Source organism: Galeopterus variegatus, unplaced genomic scaffold (genome assembly GCF_000696425.1).
Source record: "Galeopterus variegatus unplaced genomic scaffold, G_variegatus-3.0.2 Scaffold310, whole genome shotgun sequence".
Lineage (NCBI taxonomy): Eukaryota > Metazoa > Chordata > Mammalia > Dermoptera > Cynocephalidae > Galeopterus > Galeopterus variegatus.
The window spans coordinates 644184-660731 of record NW_007726421.1 but is presented as its reverse complement, the minus strand read 5'-3'; the positions used below and the strand labels follow the sequence as shown (position 1 = coordinate 660731).

The window sequence follows — 16548 nt, the reverse complement described above, 5'->3', positions numbered from 1 at the left end:
TCTTTTGGAAACTCAGGAAACTGCCATGCTGACCAAAACATCAAAAGAGAAAGTGAAAGCAGCGCCACTGTGCCAAGGCAGAGATCTTTACAATGAAAGCAAGTGCTGGTAGCTGTGGCCCTGCCAGCAGCTCTCCCTCCAGGGCCTTGCCAACTTGGAAAGGGCAGCCCAAGCTATTCTTTTCAAGACCCCGCTATGGCGTGGACTGTGCCAACTCTAGATAATTCTATTTAATTCATATAGCAGATCCATAGGAAGGTAGCATCATCTTTATTTTGTAGATGAGGAAACTAAGACCCATAGAAGTGAGGTACCTAGCTCAAGGTTACACAGTGAGTAAGTGGTAGGGCTGAGATTTAAATCCAACCTGTGTGATTTTAGTCATGTGATGCACTGTCTCTCACCTTTCCTCCTCACTAGTTCTTTTTTTTACAGATATTTTATGAGACTGAAATTGCCATTAGGACTTAAATTCGGTGTTCTAAACATTAGAATGTGAAGGGAGGTGAGGGGAATAGTCCTGAAACAAGGAAATCTAATCTCTCCCTCTACTTGCACTGTCATTCTTCCCTCTGCTCTCCCAGATGCATCCTTATGCATCTCATTGTGGAGAGGAAAGAAAATATGTCCTGGCTTCAGAAAGTATTCCATAGAGGCTAGAAAAATATATATTACTGGTTTTTTAAAAATGGAGTTAAAATTCATATAGCATAAACTTAACTATTTTAAAATGTATATAATTCAGTGGCATTTAGTACCATTGCTGGTGTTTTATTCCCATTTTATATGTTATGTATTTAGTAGCATACTGAAAGTCAGTATGAATTTCCATGTTAAGAAACATCAAAGGAATGGTTGCTTTGAGCATTGTCTTTTTACTGAATGCTGGGTAATAAGGAATAGAGTATGTTTCACAGCAAAAAGTTAGATGTAATCAGATACCCATTTTCACATTAAATTAGTGGTTTTGGTAAATGTTGATTGTCTCCATATTTGGATTGTTGATATTTGTATGCTCTTTATTCTTTTGTAGGAGTTTTGTTTGCTTTGAAAGTTCTTAACAACCATTATTGCCCTGGAGGCTTTGTCAACGTTTTGGGCTTTCCTGTACCCAACAAATTTGCTTGTTGGGCAGAACTTGTGGCTATTCATTTCTTCTCACCAGGGTAAGTGTTTACTCGTAGAGAATAAAACGAATAAGCAGATGTTTAATGGAGAAAGGATTGCAATAATAATGAGGTCACCAACTGTTTTGTTCTGTGAAGTTTATTCTTTAACTATATGGACCAAACCAAGCTTAATGGTCCTAATGTCCAACATTCCTGGGTTTGAGTCGCGTCAACTTTTGAACTGTATAATTTTGGGGTATTTTTCATATCTGAGTTTCAGTTTCCTCACCTTTTAAGTGGGAATAAGAGAACGTAACTAATATGCAGATTTGAGGATCAATATTGACCAGCCAGTCAGCTAGTTAATTCTAATGACAGTAATCCAAAGAGGTTTGTAGAAGCCACATTATTATAAAGATGAAAAACCACAACGTATGTTGGTTGAATGCTTTTAAGCCATTTTAGCTGTTAGTTATCTTGGAAATAGAATTCTTTAAACAAAACGCTTTACTCAGAACCTAATGGATCAACTGTGAACTGTTTGGGGTTGAGAGGAAGCACGGGGTCTCATCCCTTCCCCTTACTCCCATGTTGATGTGGCTTGCCTCAGTGGCACCTCCCCCAGATGGTAGGGTTCCAGGAAGCGCAGTTCCAGAATCGCTCATGTCAGTGAATCCTTTCCTTTACAGATGAGGACATGGAAATTTGGGACTTGTATTTTCGTTTCTGTTGCTTATAAATGACTACCTGAAACTGGGTAATTTATAAAGAAATGAAATTTATTTCTTACAGTTTTGGAGGCTGGGAAGCCTGAGGTTCAGGGGATGCATCTGGTGAGGGTTTTTTTTCTTGGTGGTGACTCTCTACAGTGAAGCAGGATATCATGGTGAGAATGGTCTGAGCAAGAGAGTTAAAATTCTCACTTGTTCTCTTTACAAACCCATCAGAACCACGGCCATTACTCCATGAATGGATCGATCCATTCACAAGGACAGAGTCCTCACAATCTAATCACCTTAACAAACCCACATTTCAAATACCATAATTGGATTTCCCCACCTTCTTAACACTGTTGCCATTGAGATCAAGTTTCCAGTAAATGAACTTTTGAGGGACACAGTTGAACCATAACATTTGTCAAAAAGCTTGTGGCACACACTAGTCAGGATTCAGACTTTCTGACTTCTGCTTTAGTTCTCCTCCCCATTTACGCTATACTTTTCCTCCTTAGTTTCCTTTTTTGCTTTCTGTTTAGAAAAAGGAGAATGAATTGTGTTATTTTTCCACCTCTTCCACTAGCTTCACTTCACTTAATCTGTATTATGCAACTGGAAACACATGGTTGGTTTGTTTATTTATACCGTGCGGGCCTGGACAGTGTTTGGAGAAGGGGGAGATTCAGAAGATTCAGAAAAAGTAAGGAGGTTTTTTGTTTTCGTTTTTTTTTTTTTTTTTTTTTTTTTTTTTTTTTTTTTTTTTTGCTGCTCTTCTTTTCAGACAGGAGTTTTTATTTTGGTTTTGATTTGTGCGCTTGTGTTGGGTGTCATACCTTATTTGAGAAAATTCTCCCTGGGCTATGTGTCAGCCCAGTAACCTTCTTTAAATGCTAATTTCTCATCATGGGCAGCCATTGGCAGCTGGTCTGTAAATGGCAGTGATGTGGCCACTGAACACCATTCATTTACAATTGTATTGTTACTTGTGACAGTTCAACGAAGAAAGCCTAACAAAATCTTCAAAGTTTTCTTTGAAAAAGAGTCCAGTAATGTCTGTCCCTTATCTGAACAGCCCTCTTTATACCTTGTCACTCACAGCTCCTCTGAGTTGCTTGATTTGACTTGGTTCTCTGTGTAGCCTCTTGTATGTGACTGGCAACACCCAACATTCATATGAAAATCACTCCCTTTGGTATTGAACTTTTACCCTATAATGAATCCATTGAAAAACAGTGTTTTTAATATTCTCATGCAGCTATTTCTGAATCATCTTGCTTTTTTTTTTTTTTTTTTTGAGGCCCTCCCCCACTTTACTTGGAAAAGACCTAGTTGCATTTTTGTGTAATATGCTTATTCTGGGTGGAATGACCTGATATTCTGAGACTGGGAAGTAAAAGAAATAATAAAATTTTTTTGTTTGTAAGATTTGACTGCTTTGAATGATAAACTTTGAATACCTAAGCATCTACTTAAGCATGTGTCCAGATAAAGACTGAGCTAAACACTAGTCCAGGAAACCTAAGAAGAGAGCGCTGCTTTGATGATGGATCTTGGAAGAATGAGAGAAACTGGAGCTCTCATTGCTTTGCATTGTTATTCTCCTGGTGGTTGTCAATTAGAATTTTCACTGGGAAAACACTGTAAATCTTTAGAACAAAGAGGCCTGCTGTATTGTAGGACTATATGGGCTGCCTGTAGGAGGAAAAAAAAAAATCTGCCAAAGCAAACATTTGGTGAACTTATGTATTTTATGAAAGCCATGGAATTAGCAATTTCCCCCAGTTAAGGAGTTTTATGAAGGAAGCACTCCAAACAAGCAGCTGTTAGGCATTGTGAGGTGTATGGGCTTGACAACCAGAGTGAAGCAATCACATGTATTTACGTGTACTTTTACTTTTCACAGTCCTTGTATGTATTTACCTCAGTGATTGCTCTGTTTCACAACTATTTTTTATTTCCCTTTATGTCCTGGGTCCCAGTTAGGTGATTGAGTTTGAAGAGGTGGTCAGGAGTGATGTGCAGGCCACTTCGGCAGGCTGTCTCCTGCATAGATTGGGCTTTTACCCCTTCTCACCTTTAGCCACCACCAACATTCTGTTGATGAAACGAACGGGAATCCGATGCCAAGTTTTACTTTCTAGCCCAAATTATGACCTCTACAGTTTGTCATTTGAGCCTTAGGCTATGTAGGCAGAAAACTGAAGCTCTGAGAAATGAACACCAACTCAGTGATCATGCTGGAGGGCAGTGGTCAGGTGTGAGAGGACCAGGGCTCACATGCTAGCTATGGGACTTCAGAAAAACCATACAGCCTCTTTGAGTCTCATTTTCCGTGTGTGTAAAATAGGAATATTATGTCCTCTGTTTCATAGGCCAGTTTTAAGGAGTCTAAGAAGTAATCCATGTGAAAGTACTTTATAAACTATAAAAAGTACTTAACCCTTCATTTTTATTATTAAATAGATCTCTGGAAGTGTACAGTGTCCCTGAAAGGAATCATACCTAATTTCTTTTTTGTTCTAAAAATGAGTAAAATAAATCAGCTATTATTTAATTTTGTTTGAGTTCTACTCCCCATTCCCTTTGCTCCAGCTTGATTTTTCCATCCTCAATGATAGTCTAAAAATGCCTGTAAGCTACTCATAAACACTAATTAAGCTGGCCATGACTGCATTTGGACCCTGGGAGATTCTTCGATATAACATGGCAGTTTTGAAAACATTAAGCCCTTCGCTTTGCATACTGCTTCATTACTAATGTCTGACAAGAGTAATTTCTTTGAACCTGCTAAAAACTATTTAGTTAGATTGATCAAATGAGAGAAAAATATATTTAATACTTTTTCTACTTGTTCCAATTTTCTTTATTATAAAAACTTTCAAGCATAAAAGTTGCCAAACGTTTTTGGAAATGTTATATTGTAATAACTTCATCCTAAAAACTTCAGCCTGCATATTCTAAAAATAAGGCATTCTTTTACATAACCACATTACTATTGTTATACTAAAGAAGATTAACAGTAATTACCCACTGTTGTCTAGTAATCGGTCCATATTTAAATTTCCCTAGTGTTCAAAATGTCTTTAATAACTTTGATTTTGGGAGTGGAAGAGGACCAGGATCTAAGGTTTACATATTGTGTTTGCTCATGATACTTCTTTATTCTCTTTTACTCTAGGACAGCCCTTCTACCTTTTTATTTTTCTGTGACATTGACATTTTGAAGAGATCACATCTCTTGTAGCATGTCCCATGTTCTAGATTCATCTGCTCATTTCCTCGTGGGGATGCGTAACTTGTCCCTCTAGCCCCTGCATTTCTGAAACTGGAAGTTAGGTCTAAAGGCTTGATTAGAATCAGACTAAACTGGCTTTTTGGCAGGAATACTCCATAGGGGTGATACTGTACACTCCAAATTATGTCACATCAGGATGGCCATAAATACCAGGCTTTCCCTCTATTAGGAGTTACAAGTTTGATCACTTGATTAAGGTAGTCTCTGTTGTAAGGGGACGTTTATCCCTTCTCATTTAGCAAATAATCCATGAAGTGATACTTGGACATCATGCAGAAAGCTTGTTCCCAATAACTTCTCACCTTATGGTTTCAGTATATATCGATGGTGATCCTTCTCTTAATTGGTTATTTCAGGAAGAACTGTGAAAGATGATGTTCTGATTCTATTATTCATTCTACATTTTTTAGATGGAGGTAAGCCAGGGTTGGGAGTTAAGACCCAAAGGCAAGCAATTGAGGAAGATGAGTGTTCCTTAAAAGGCCGATCTTAGTTTTGTGGGCTTCAAGCTTATTTGATTTTGTGGATCCTCTTTAAGATAATGTGCAAAATTAGATACAAAAGTAAAAATTTTAAATGATAAGAGAAAGAACAATGATTTATAAGTTTTTAAGAGCTGACAAATATTATAAACGTTATGAAATCCATAAAAATAATGTAATCTTAATTCCCTAGCACACCTCTGTAATATATTCTCCCACAGGTTTTGCTGCATGCTCTTTGATCTCTTCTTCATAAGAAAATAATTTGGCAATGGCATTTTTTTTGAGAGTTATAAACATAGGAATTCTGATGAAGTTTATTTTGCATGATTTTCAAGAAAAAAAGGAAAATGGTGCATTTATAATTGTATATACTGCATTATCAAGTATATTCCTGACAGAGGAGAACTTCTGTTTAATTTTTGTTTTGACTATTAGTGAGAACTGAATGCTCAACTTATAGTTTTATGTGCTTGGTGTTAGGAAGATTTTCCGGACACTGGGTTCTGACTTTCTGACTCTGGTATGATGACCATACCATCAGTGGTGGCTGCCTTAGGACATTTATTTGAGTGTGCTGTGTGACTGCTGCTCCTGTGCTTCCTGTTACAATCTGGGTTAAGGACACAGAGTGGGCATTAAGGGTATTTCTGGAAGCCACTTCTGCACTGCAGTGACTTAACTATGCATGGAAATTACTGCAAACCACATAAATATACCCTATTGAACCCAAACCAAATATATCCTCAGCTCAGCTTCCCTTTAGCTGAATCCCAGAAATGTCTGTGGCCACTCCAATGCCACCTGACATAGGAGGAAGTATGATGGGGTTCGGTGGTGGTGGGAGGTTGGAGTTTGAAGACACAGCAGTTTTAACTGAGTGCAGTTAAAATAGTTCACTTTCACAAGTTTTACAAAACATACAACCATGTGCACATGTTGCTGTGACCCCTCCCATGGCTCTGAAGGAGCTCAGGCAAATGAGAGGCCTGATGCTTTATGAGCTTCTTGGAAAATCTGCATGAGGTTCTATTGAGAAGGTTGTCAAAGGGGTGACTATGAAGCTGAAGAGGCCTGTAGACTGTGGGAAAATAGAAGAATTAGGAGGTAGGAGTTTTTGTTAAATTTGAAAATGGAGAGCTGTGAGAATAGGAATTGGTAGTCAGAGGAGATGATGTTGGAATTTTTCTTACTTCTGACGTAGTCCACAGCATGTCTGTTGTGGTATGAAACTGAGGAATGGTGGGAAAGGTCATTGGAGTCAAGGAGATATTAAAGGGTTGTGAGTTTAAGGTGTTGGATGGATTATCTGCATTGACAGTGAAATTACCCAGTATGATTGTAGGAGGTATGGTGAAATGAAGACTGTGAGATTATCCCAGAGTTCTCCATGGATGTCAGGAAATGATATTAGAGGCAGATAGCAGATAGCATTCGTATTAGTTTCTTATTGCCATTGTGACAAATTACCACAAACTTGGTGGTTTAAAATAACAGAAATTTTTTTTCACAGTTTTGGAAGCTGGAAGTCCTAGACCAAGTATCATTGGACTGAAATAAAGGTGTTGCCAGAGTGGAGCACCCCCAGAGCTTTACGGGAGAGCATATTCCCTGCCTCCTTCTGCTGCTGGCATCTGCTGGCATCTCTTGGCTGTGGCCACATCACTCCAATCTCTGCTTCCCAGGTCACATTGCCCTCTCCTCTTCTATCTGTGTCAAATATCCCTCTGCCTTATAAGGACACTTGTGATTGTATTTAGGAGTCACCCTGGTAATCCAGGATAATCGCCTTGTATTAGTCTGTTTCTGTTGCTTATAACATAAAACCTGGAACTGGGTAATTTATGAGAAAATGAATTTATTGCTTACAGTTTCAGAGGCTGGGAAGTCCACAGTCCAGGGAACACATCTGGTGAGGGTGGCTTTACAGCAATGCAGGGGTCTCACATGGCAGAAGATGGTGGAGCAGAGAAAGAGAACTTCTCATGTGGTCTTCTTTTAAAGCCCTCAGAACCATGCCCCTGACCACCATTATTAATCTGTTCACTATGGCAGTCCTACAATCTAATCATCTCTTCAAGGCCCCACCTTTCAATTACCATAATAGGATTTCCCACCTGCTTTACACAGTCACAGTGGAAACTAAATTTGGGGGGGATGTTCAACCCAAGGCACGCCTCATCTCAAGGTCCTTAATTAAATCACACTTGCTAAATCCTTGCCATAAAGGTTCCATTCACTGATTCTAGGGACTAGGATGTGGATATCTTGGGGGAGGAGGGGGGATTATTCAGCCTACTACTTGCATTTTTCACTTCCTTTCTAGGTGGTGAGCTTCTTGAGATTAGAGACTGTTTCTTATTAATCTTTGTATCTTAATCATCTGCCTGAAACATAGTAAGTACTTAGTAAATATTTATGGTTAAATTACCATAGGTTAAAGAACATTAACGAAAGGACCTGTAGTTTCATGGTTGCTTTTGGCCTGAAATCTCTTGCTAGATTCCCTTAAGATCTCTATCAGGTATTTTAAATTTACTTCATTTTTTCAGTTATAAAATAGGCTGATATCTGATGTTTTACGGCTTAATGTCTTACTCAAATGGAAGGATGTAGTAATCTTGAGCAATTTTGAATTAAAACTTGAGTAAGAAAAGAATGTTTATTCCCTCTTGTGCCTGTGCTTTTGGGGTCCTTGTTCAATGTTGACCTAAATCAATATACTATTTCCCTCCCCCTAGGAAGTTCACAATTTAGCAAAAGAAAAACTTCTAACTGAAACAAAACAGAAGGCAGAAATTTTGGTTCAATAAAAGATGAGGAATAGAAAAGGAGGGTAATTAACTCTGAATTGAGAAATTAAGAGCCTTTGTAGAGGTGGGAGTTATGGGAGGGTACTTGAAAATGTTCATGGAAAAATTGAATCAAAAGATAATCCGAATCTTTCCATGCACATTCCGTGAACTCCACCCCTCATATGTATTGAGCATTAAGAGATAATAGGGCAGATGATGGACTGCTCTTTGTAACGAGAATAGAAAGAAGCATGGCGAGTTTATGAAACAGCAAAGAATCTGTCCACAGATACTGAGAGATAAAGCTGGTGGTGTTCCCCCAAATATGTTTTTTAAACACTAGTTCCTTGAGGTGTTTCCTGGAACAAGGCTTCCTGGTCAGTAAACTCTAGCACCTTTGGTGTGGTCTGTGTTCCCACAAGGGCATAGTGCACATGAAGATGTGAAGTGTTCTGAAAAGTGCTGCAAGAGAGAAATCAGGTTAACCAATTTGTTTCTCAAATTTATTTGATGATAGCACCCTTTTGTTTTAGCACTAGCATGAAGCAATCTATAGAACAAGTGTTCTTCATGATACATTCGTAAACACTGAGTTAGGATGTTTAAATCTGTGGTTTAGGAGAGGAGGCCAGGAATAGTGTAAGAGTTTGAGGTGTTGTTGTCAGAGATCTAGTTAATTTGGTGACATAGACTGGAGAAGAATCTGAACACTAGAACTAGTGCAGTGGCCAAGGAACTAGAAAAAGAGCAGGTCTATGGGAGAGAGGTTCCCAAAGCCCAGTTGACAGCCATGGGTCTTAATAGTAATGACTGTCACGTACTGGGAATTTTCTCATTCCAAGAACCATTGTAAACCCTTTGCATATATTATCTCATATAATCCTTACCCCTACTTTGTGAAAGAAGAATTATTATTTCTGTTACTTAAGGAATGAGGAAACTGAGGCATAGAAAGTTTTAAATACCTCACTTTAGCTATTCACATACCAACCACATGGGATAGCCAGTGTTTAAGCTTCAGCAATCAGATTTCCAACTTCCTGTTCTAAACCAGTGGTTCTCAAACTTTTTGGTCATAGCACCAATTTAGAATCTTGTAAATTATTGAGGACCCCAAGGAATTTTGGTTTATATGGATTATATCTATCAGCATTTATCATGTTGGAAATCAAAATTGTTTTTAAAAATTAATATTTATTGTAATTCATTTAAATGTATAACATTATTAATAATTCATTTAAAATAACAATGGTAAGCCCAATATGTGTTGACATAAAACATAGTTTTTGTGAAAAATAAGTGTAGTTTCTAAACCAAAAAGGTAATGAAATGAATAGCAATAACATTTTTGCGGAACTCTTTAATATCTAGCTTAATAAAACAACTGTTTCCATATCTGCTTCTGCATTAATCCATTAAGATATATAATTTTGGTTGAAAGACAGTTTGGCCTTATACAAGTATGTACTTGGAAAGGGTGGGAGGGAGTGTTTTAATAGCCTTTTCAGATAATTGTGGATATTCTTTCTACTACACCAAAACTTGGTAAGTGGTAGTTTCTTGAAAGTAAGTTCCAATGTGGAATCTGAAACCATGTCAATGAACCCTTCCATGTCCTATAACCTTAAAATCCACTAGTCTGTCTTGAACTTTGAATGGATCTTTTACCCATGTGTGATTTTCTAATATCATGCATTGGTTATTTGGAACTATTGGTTTACTAATTATGTCATGTAGGCTTTGTAAATATTGACAAATTTAATTATATAATATCAAAATATCACATTTATTAATATTACCACTGATCTCATCAGAAAAGTCTTTAAGTATTAGGAAGCTGTCAAGCTCACAGTGGCAGACAGAAGTTTTCCAAAATTCTTACTGTCACTTGAAAACCCAAATTATATTATTGGCAACAAATATCATCAGTTGTTTGCCTTGAAGGCTCATTTTTTTCATTTCTGAGAAAATGTGTGCCATTTTCCATTCAGCCATAGTTCATCAGTTTTTCTTTCAAGTAAGCATGGTGGGAGGTGGGGGTGGTCCATGAAAATGGGATCTAGTTCATCTCACAGCTGAAACAACCACACAGGTGCTTTTCCTGGACACAGGTATCTTTCTTTGCTGTGCAGCTGAAGTGCTTTATGCGCATTTCATGTTTCATCACACAGTGTATTTAAAAGATGTGTACTGATATTGGTGTTTAATAAAATTAATAATATCACTGCTTCATCAAGGATATTCTTGAATAAAACTTGAATTTTTTTAGAACTGTGACTGTGTGGCTGTGATGAATAGAATGACTATTGGTACTGTTTAGAGCCACTGCCTTGATTGATTTGATTTATGCTAAGGCATCAGCAGCTGTACTTACCATTGCTTTTGTACCATTAGCACAAGTGTTAACACAGTAAAAAAAAAAAAAGGCAGATAATGTCCTAATGTTGCAATGAAAGTAGTTTTGACTTCATGAACCTCTGAAATAGTCTTAGGGACTTCCAGTGGTTCATAGAGCTTTAAGAATTTCTAATGTGAACTCTGATGCTACTTTTGTAGTCACTGGAAGCTTTCTTAGGTTGTATGAAGGGGAAGATGGTAACGTGGAACCTGGACAAGTAGAACCTTTTTCAAGAGAGCTTCATGTAGTCAGGGATAGGAAGAAGAAAGAGGCAGTAGAGTATGTAAAATTATATGTAACCACTAAAATTTCTAATTGAGAACTGTCAACATGAACTGTTAACTCTGTGTATAAAGGAGAATGGCTTCCAAAGTGGAAGCCAAGTTCATCTATTATGTAAAGAATTGCTTCTGGATAACTGACCAGGAGGCTATTCGAGATCTCTGGCAGTGGAGGAAGTCTCTAAGAAAATAGTTTATCAGTTTGTTAAAATTTTCTGTCTTATTTCATTTCGGTAACAGTTGATATCTGGCTGTCCTTTTTATAATGCAGAGTGAGAACTTTCCCTACTGTGTTTGATAAATGTTCAGGTTCCATTGCCAAGAATGTGTTGTCCAAAATGCCTGTTTAGTTTTTAAGATGGAACTCCACCCTTTGCTTGGTTTTAAGTGTGTATGGAATGTTATGATAGGACATAGTAGTAGTGGTGATCAGACATGGAGATGGTGAGGAGACAAAAATATACATGGGAAATAAATTCAGTATTTTAATAAAGTAGTGCTTTCTCTTTCTAAAAAAAAGTTCAGAGAAGTTCGGTCCAATGCACCTGAACTCAAATGGAGTAGATTTGTGACTTGCTGTAACCAGTAGAATCCACATTAAAATTTCATGCCTTGTGAACTGAAACACTTGTCCCTGAAGCCCATGTAAGAAGTGCAAGTTCCCTGATTCCACCATGCTGTGAGAAAGAGGCCCAGCCTTTAGTGGTATCAAAGCCAGACATCTGAGTGTGTGACCTTTAGATATAGCCACTGAGTCACCACAGCCTCAACTTTTCCCTGCTGAGGCTATAGACGTTATGGATCAGAGACTGGTCACCCCTGGGTACTCTTTCTGAATTCCTGATCCACAGAATCTGTGAGTCTAAGAAACGGTGGTTGTTTTGTGCCACTACATTTGGGGAGATTTGCTCTGCAGAAGTAGTTATGGCAACAGTGAGGTGAATGAAAAGAGGAAAAGTAGAATGGAAAGAGTGCAAAGGACAGTGTTTGGGGAGTCAGGGAAGAGTAGAGTGAAAGGAAAAGAGAGCGAAGAATAGAGTGTTGGGGACAAATCCATACTGAAATGCTGTGGTACTATCACATCATTACCCATTGTAGTGGGTTGAATTACGTCCCCCCAAAACTCTCTGAAACTTGAATTGTGTCCCCCAAGTTTTATATATTAGAAATTTAGCCACCAATGTGACTGTTAAGAAGGTGGGGAATTCTATTATGGTAATTGAAAGGTGGAGCCTTGAAGAGGTGATTAGATTGTAGGACCGTGCAGTAGTGAATGGATTAAAAATGGTGATTGGGGCGTGGTTCTGAAGGCTTTAAAAGAAGAGGAGAGGTTGTCTTGCTCTCTTTGCTTCTACCATCTTGCAATGTGAGACCTTTGGGTCACTGTCGCTACCACTAGATGGACTTTGGACTTCCCAGCCTCAGAAACTGTAAGCAATAAATTTCGTTTTCTTTATAAATTACCCAGTTCCAAGTATTTTGTTATAAGCAACATAAATGGACTAATACACTCATTAAGTGACGGGGCTTTAAAGCAATGGTTTTCAACTGTGGGTTCTAACCTGTTAATAGGACATGAAATCAATTTAGTGGGTTACAACAGACATTCCGGGGGGTGGAGGGAAGACATGGAAGTATTAGTGTTGCGTATAGTAAGGGTTAGTGTTATTTCAAGGAACTTTGGTTTCACCTGTATGTGTATGTGTGCTGGGTCAAGTCTAAAATGAATTTTTATGTGGGACACAGTACAAAAATTTTGAGAAATGCTGCTTTAAAGCAGCTCCTAGCTCCTTAAACATATGTATAGGATCAGCATCATTTATTGCCTCAGTGGAAAAGAGAACTAGATTGCAAGAACTTTGGTGGCAATGAGAAGAATAGGATGTAATCACAGATTTCTACTAATGTATGGTCTTTCATTAGAACAAATACTGTTTGTTCACAAGGCTTGCTAATGACTGTGCCAACTCTCATCATGGTTGTCTGTGTATGAAAATGTGTGCTAACAGATTTAGATTTTCCCTAAACCAGAAATGTTTATAATACTCATTCACTTACAAAGTTATTTATAAACCCTTTTAGATGTGCAAGAAGAAAGGCTTATCCAGAACAAAGGAGAAAATGAGGTATAAAACTTAATACTTTTTTTTCAAGTGAAAATATAACATTTCTTTCTAAATTTTTTGAAATGTGGAAGAATTTCCAACAGCTTGTTAGGAAATAAAACACCAATGGATATAGGGTCAAAACAAGTGACAGCTGTGTAAACCTATTGATACCCAAATTAATCATGCCTGGGAGAGAAAGCTCCTATAAAAAACGACCTGATGGAGAAGAGCTCGAGAACGAGTTTGGATCTTCCCAGGGTTTGCTTAGTGTTTGTGGCAGCTCAGTGAGAAGAGAGAGGGCTGCTATCTGGGATTCAGGTTTTTCTTTAATTTTTTCAAGTTTATAATTGATACATAATAGTCGTATGTATTTATGGGGTGCAATATGATGTTCCAATGCATGTATACATTGTATAATGATCAAATCAGGGTAATTACTGTATTATCTATTCTTTCTTTGTGGTGATAGCATTCAAAATTTTCTCTTCTAGCTGTCTTGAAATATATACTAATTTGTTATTAACTATAGTCACTTACTATGTACTAGTACCCCAGAATTTATTCTTCCCGTCTAACTGTAATTTTGTACCTGTTGACCAACTACTTCTGGACTCCTCTCCTCCCACTGCTCCCCAGTCTCTGGTAACCATTATTCTACTCTTTACTTCTAGGAAATCGACTTTTTTTGATTGCACCTATGAGTGAGATCATGTGGTGTTTGTCTTTCTGTGCCTGGCTTGTTTTACTTAGCATAATGTCCTCCAGGTTCATCCATATTGCTGCAAAGACAGGATTTTATTCTCTTTTATGGCTGAATAGTATTCCATTGTGTATTTATACACCACATTTTCTGTATCCATTCATCTGTACATGGGCATTTAGGTTGTTTTTTTTTTTTTTTTTTTTTTGGCTATTGTGAATAATGCTGTAATAAGTATGGCCATGCAGATATCTCTTTGACATACTGATTTTATTTCCTTTGGATATCCATATCCTGTAATGAGGTTGTTGGATCATGTGATAGTTCTATTTTTAATTTTTTGAGGAACCTTCATATTGTTTTACATAATGGCTGTACTAATTTACATTCCCACCAACAGTGCATTAGAGTTCTCCTTTCTCCACACCCTCAATGGCATTTGTTGTTTTTTATGTTTTTGATAATAACCATATTGACTAAGATGAGATGATATTTCATTGTGGTTTTGATTTGCATTTCCCTGATGATTAGTATGTTGTTGAACATTTTTTCATATATCTATTGGCCATCTGTATGTCTTCCTTTGAGAAATATCTATTCAGGTCTGTAGCCCATTTTTTAATCAGATTACTTTTATTGCGATAAGGTTGTTCGAGATCTTTATGTAATTTGGATAATAACCCTTTGTCAAATGCATAGTTTGCAGATACTTTCTCCCATTCTGTAAGTTGTCTCTTCACTCTGTAGATTGTTTCCTTTGATATGAAGAAGGTTTTAGTTTGATGTAATCTCATTTGTCTATTTTTGCTTTCGTTGCCTGTGCTTTTGAAGTCTTATTCAAAAAATCCTTGCCCAGAGAGTCAAGATGGCGATGGGTCTGGAGCAAGGGCGCCAGAAGACAGTGTGAGCCTGGGAGGTGTGCGCTGTGCTGCCAGAGTGCTATTTGCATTTCCAAGAGCAACAAAAAAAGAATACGTCTTTGATCAACTAATCTACAACTATAAAAAAGCAACTACAGATTCGAGGTTTAGGGCCAACATTAAAGAAGATTCCTGGGAGCGCTTGAGCCACACCGCGGGACCGAGTGAGCAGCCTGAGGCGGCGGCGGCTAGGACGATGTGGAAACGGAGAGGGAGCCGCTCGGCCAGCCCAGCTCTGTGAGTGACCCCCAGCCCGGCCCTGCTTGCGGGGCAGACGCCCATCCAGCATCCACCTGCCCCACTAGGCCAGTCACCGGCCCAGGGCTGCCTCCATTTTCTTGGGTCGGGGAGGAGCCGGCCAGCTCGGCCAGTCCTGCCCTCCTCGCCCGGCTCGGCTCCTCACTGAGCCTTCCCACTTCCTTGCCCCAGCGCGGGGCCTCCCGGAGTCTGCTGGCCGGCCTCACATCCCACTTCCCCCCGTGGTTCTCTGGCAGGGCTGGTGGAGTGGGGAGCCCCCAGCCAGCGGCGGGAGGACAGGGAAGAATGGGCCGGGCCAATTGTCACTCCACCGCACCCTGGGCTCCGGCCCCTGATAAACTTCCTGTTACCAGGAGGCAGATACCATCTCTGCGGCCATCAGTTCGGAAAAACGCCTAACCGATTTATGGTTAGGAAAAGTGTGATCGGAGTGATCCCAAGCTCGCTTGAACCTGCTGGAGAGCTGACTGCGGGCAAGCGCCGGAGTTGGTCCGCGCCCGAGGGGAATCAAAGAGGAACTGTGTGCTGCTGGCTCCTCCCCCAAGGAGCTCATGCTCTGGTGTGGGAGATAAGACAAGTACACAGATAACTGCAATACCAGGAGGAAAGTGATAAGTCCCGAGAAAGCCCTATGCAGTGCTACAAAGGCACCCAGAGCGACTGGTCGTCTGCGCCTAGCAGAAACCTGAAAGACTTCCTGGGAGGGGCGGTGCCGAGCAGGGGCTTGAAGGCCCGGCTGATAGACGAGGGTAGCAGAAGACACGTCCCAGCCCAGTCTAGAGCACACAGAGCGGGGAGGCGTCTGTCTAGGGAGGCAGAGACTTGGCAGAAAACACACACCCTGCGGGCCGCCTCTGCGAGGTCCGACAGCCCCACCTAGTGCACACAGAACGGGGAGATGTCCGGCTAGGGAGGCGGAGACTCAGCAGAAAACACACACCCTGCGGGCCGCCTCTGCAAGGTCCAACAGCCCCACCTAGTGCACACAGAATGGGGAGACATCCGGCTAGGGAGGTGGAGACTCGGCAGAAAACACACACTCTGCAGGCTGCCTCTGCGAGGTCCAACAACCCCGCCTAGTGCGCACAGAGTGGGGAGATGCCCGGCTAGGGAGGTGGAGACTCGGCAGAAAACACACAACCTGCAGGCTGCCTCTGCGAGGTCCAACAACCCCGCCTAGTGCGCACAGAGTGGGGAGATGCCCGGCTAGGGAGGAGAGGCCCAAGACCCGAGGCAACCACACACACAAGACACTAGAGGCCAACTGAGCAGTCACAGAGGTAGCCATACCAAATTGACAAACACAGCCACACCTTAGTTAGCCAGTAGGGCCAAACCTGTGCACTGTGAAACCCCCTGCCAACATGAATAAACATCAAAAAAAAGATACCAGAAATACAAAAAACCAAGAAAGTACACCACCAAAAGTTAATAAATCTCAAATTCTAGATCCCATAGAACAGGAAGCCCTTGAAATGACTGACAA

General features: G+C 39.8%; 1 protein-coding gene across 2 annotated transcripts in view; it reads left to right on the top strand.

Annotated features, from left to right (window-relative positions):
* Positions 1-16548, top strand: part of RHBDD1 (rhomboid domain containing 1) — a 127010-nt gene that overhangs the window by 2595 nt on the left and 107867 nt on the right. For both annotated transcript variants that reach the window (XM_008567335.1, XM_008567334.1), the window contains exon 2: positions 1034-1166. In XM_008567335.1, coding sequence (XP_008565557.1) covers positions 1034-1166 — 133 coding nt within the window. The remainder of the gene's footprint in view (positions 1-1033; positions 1167-16548) is intronic.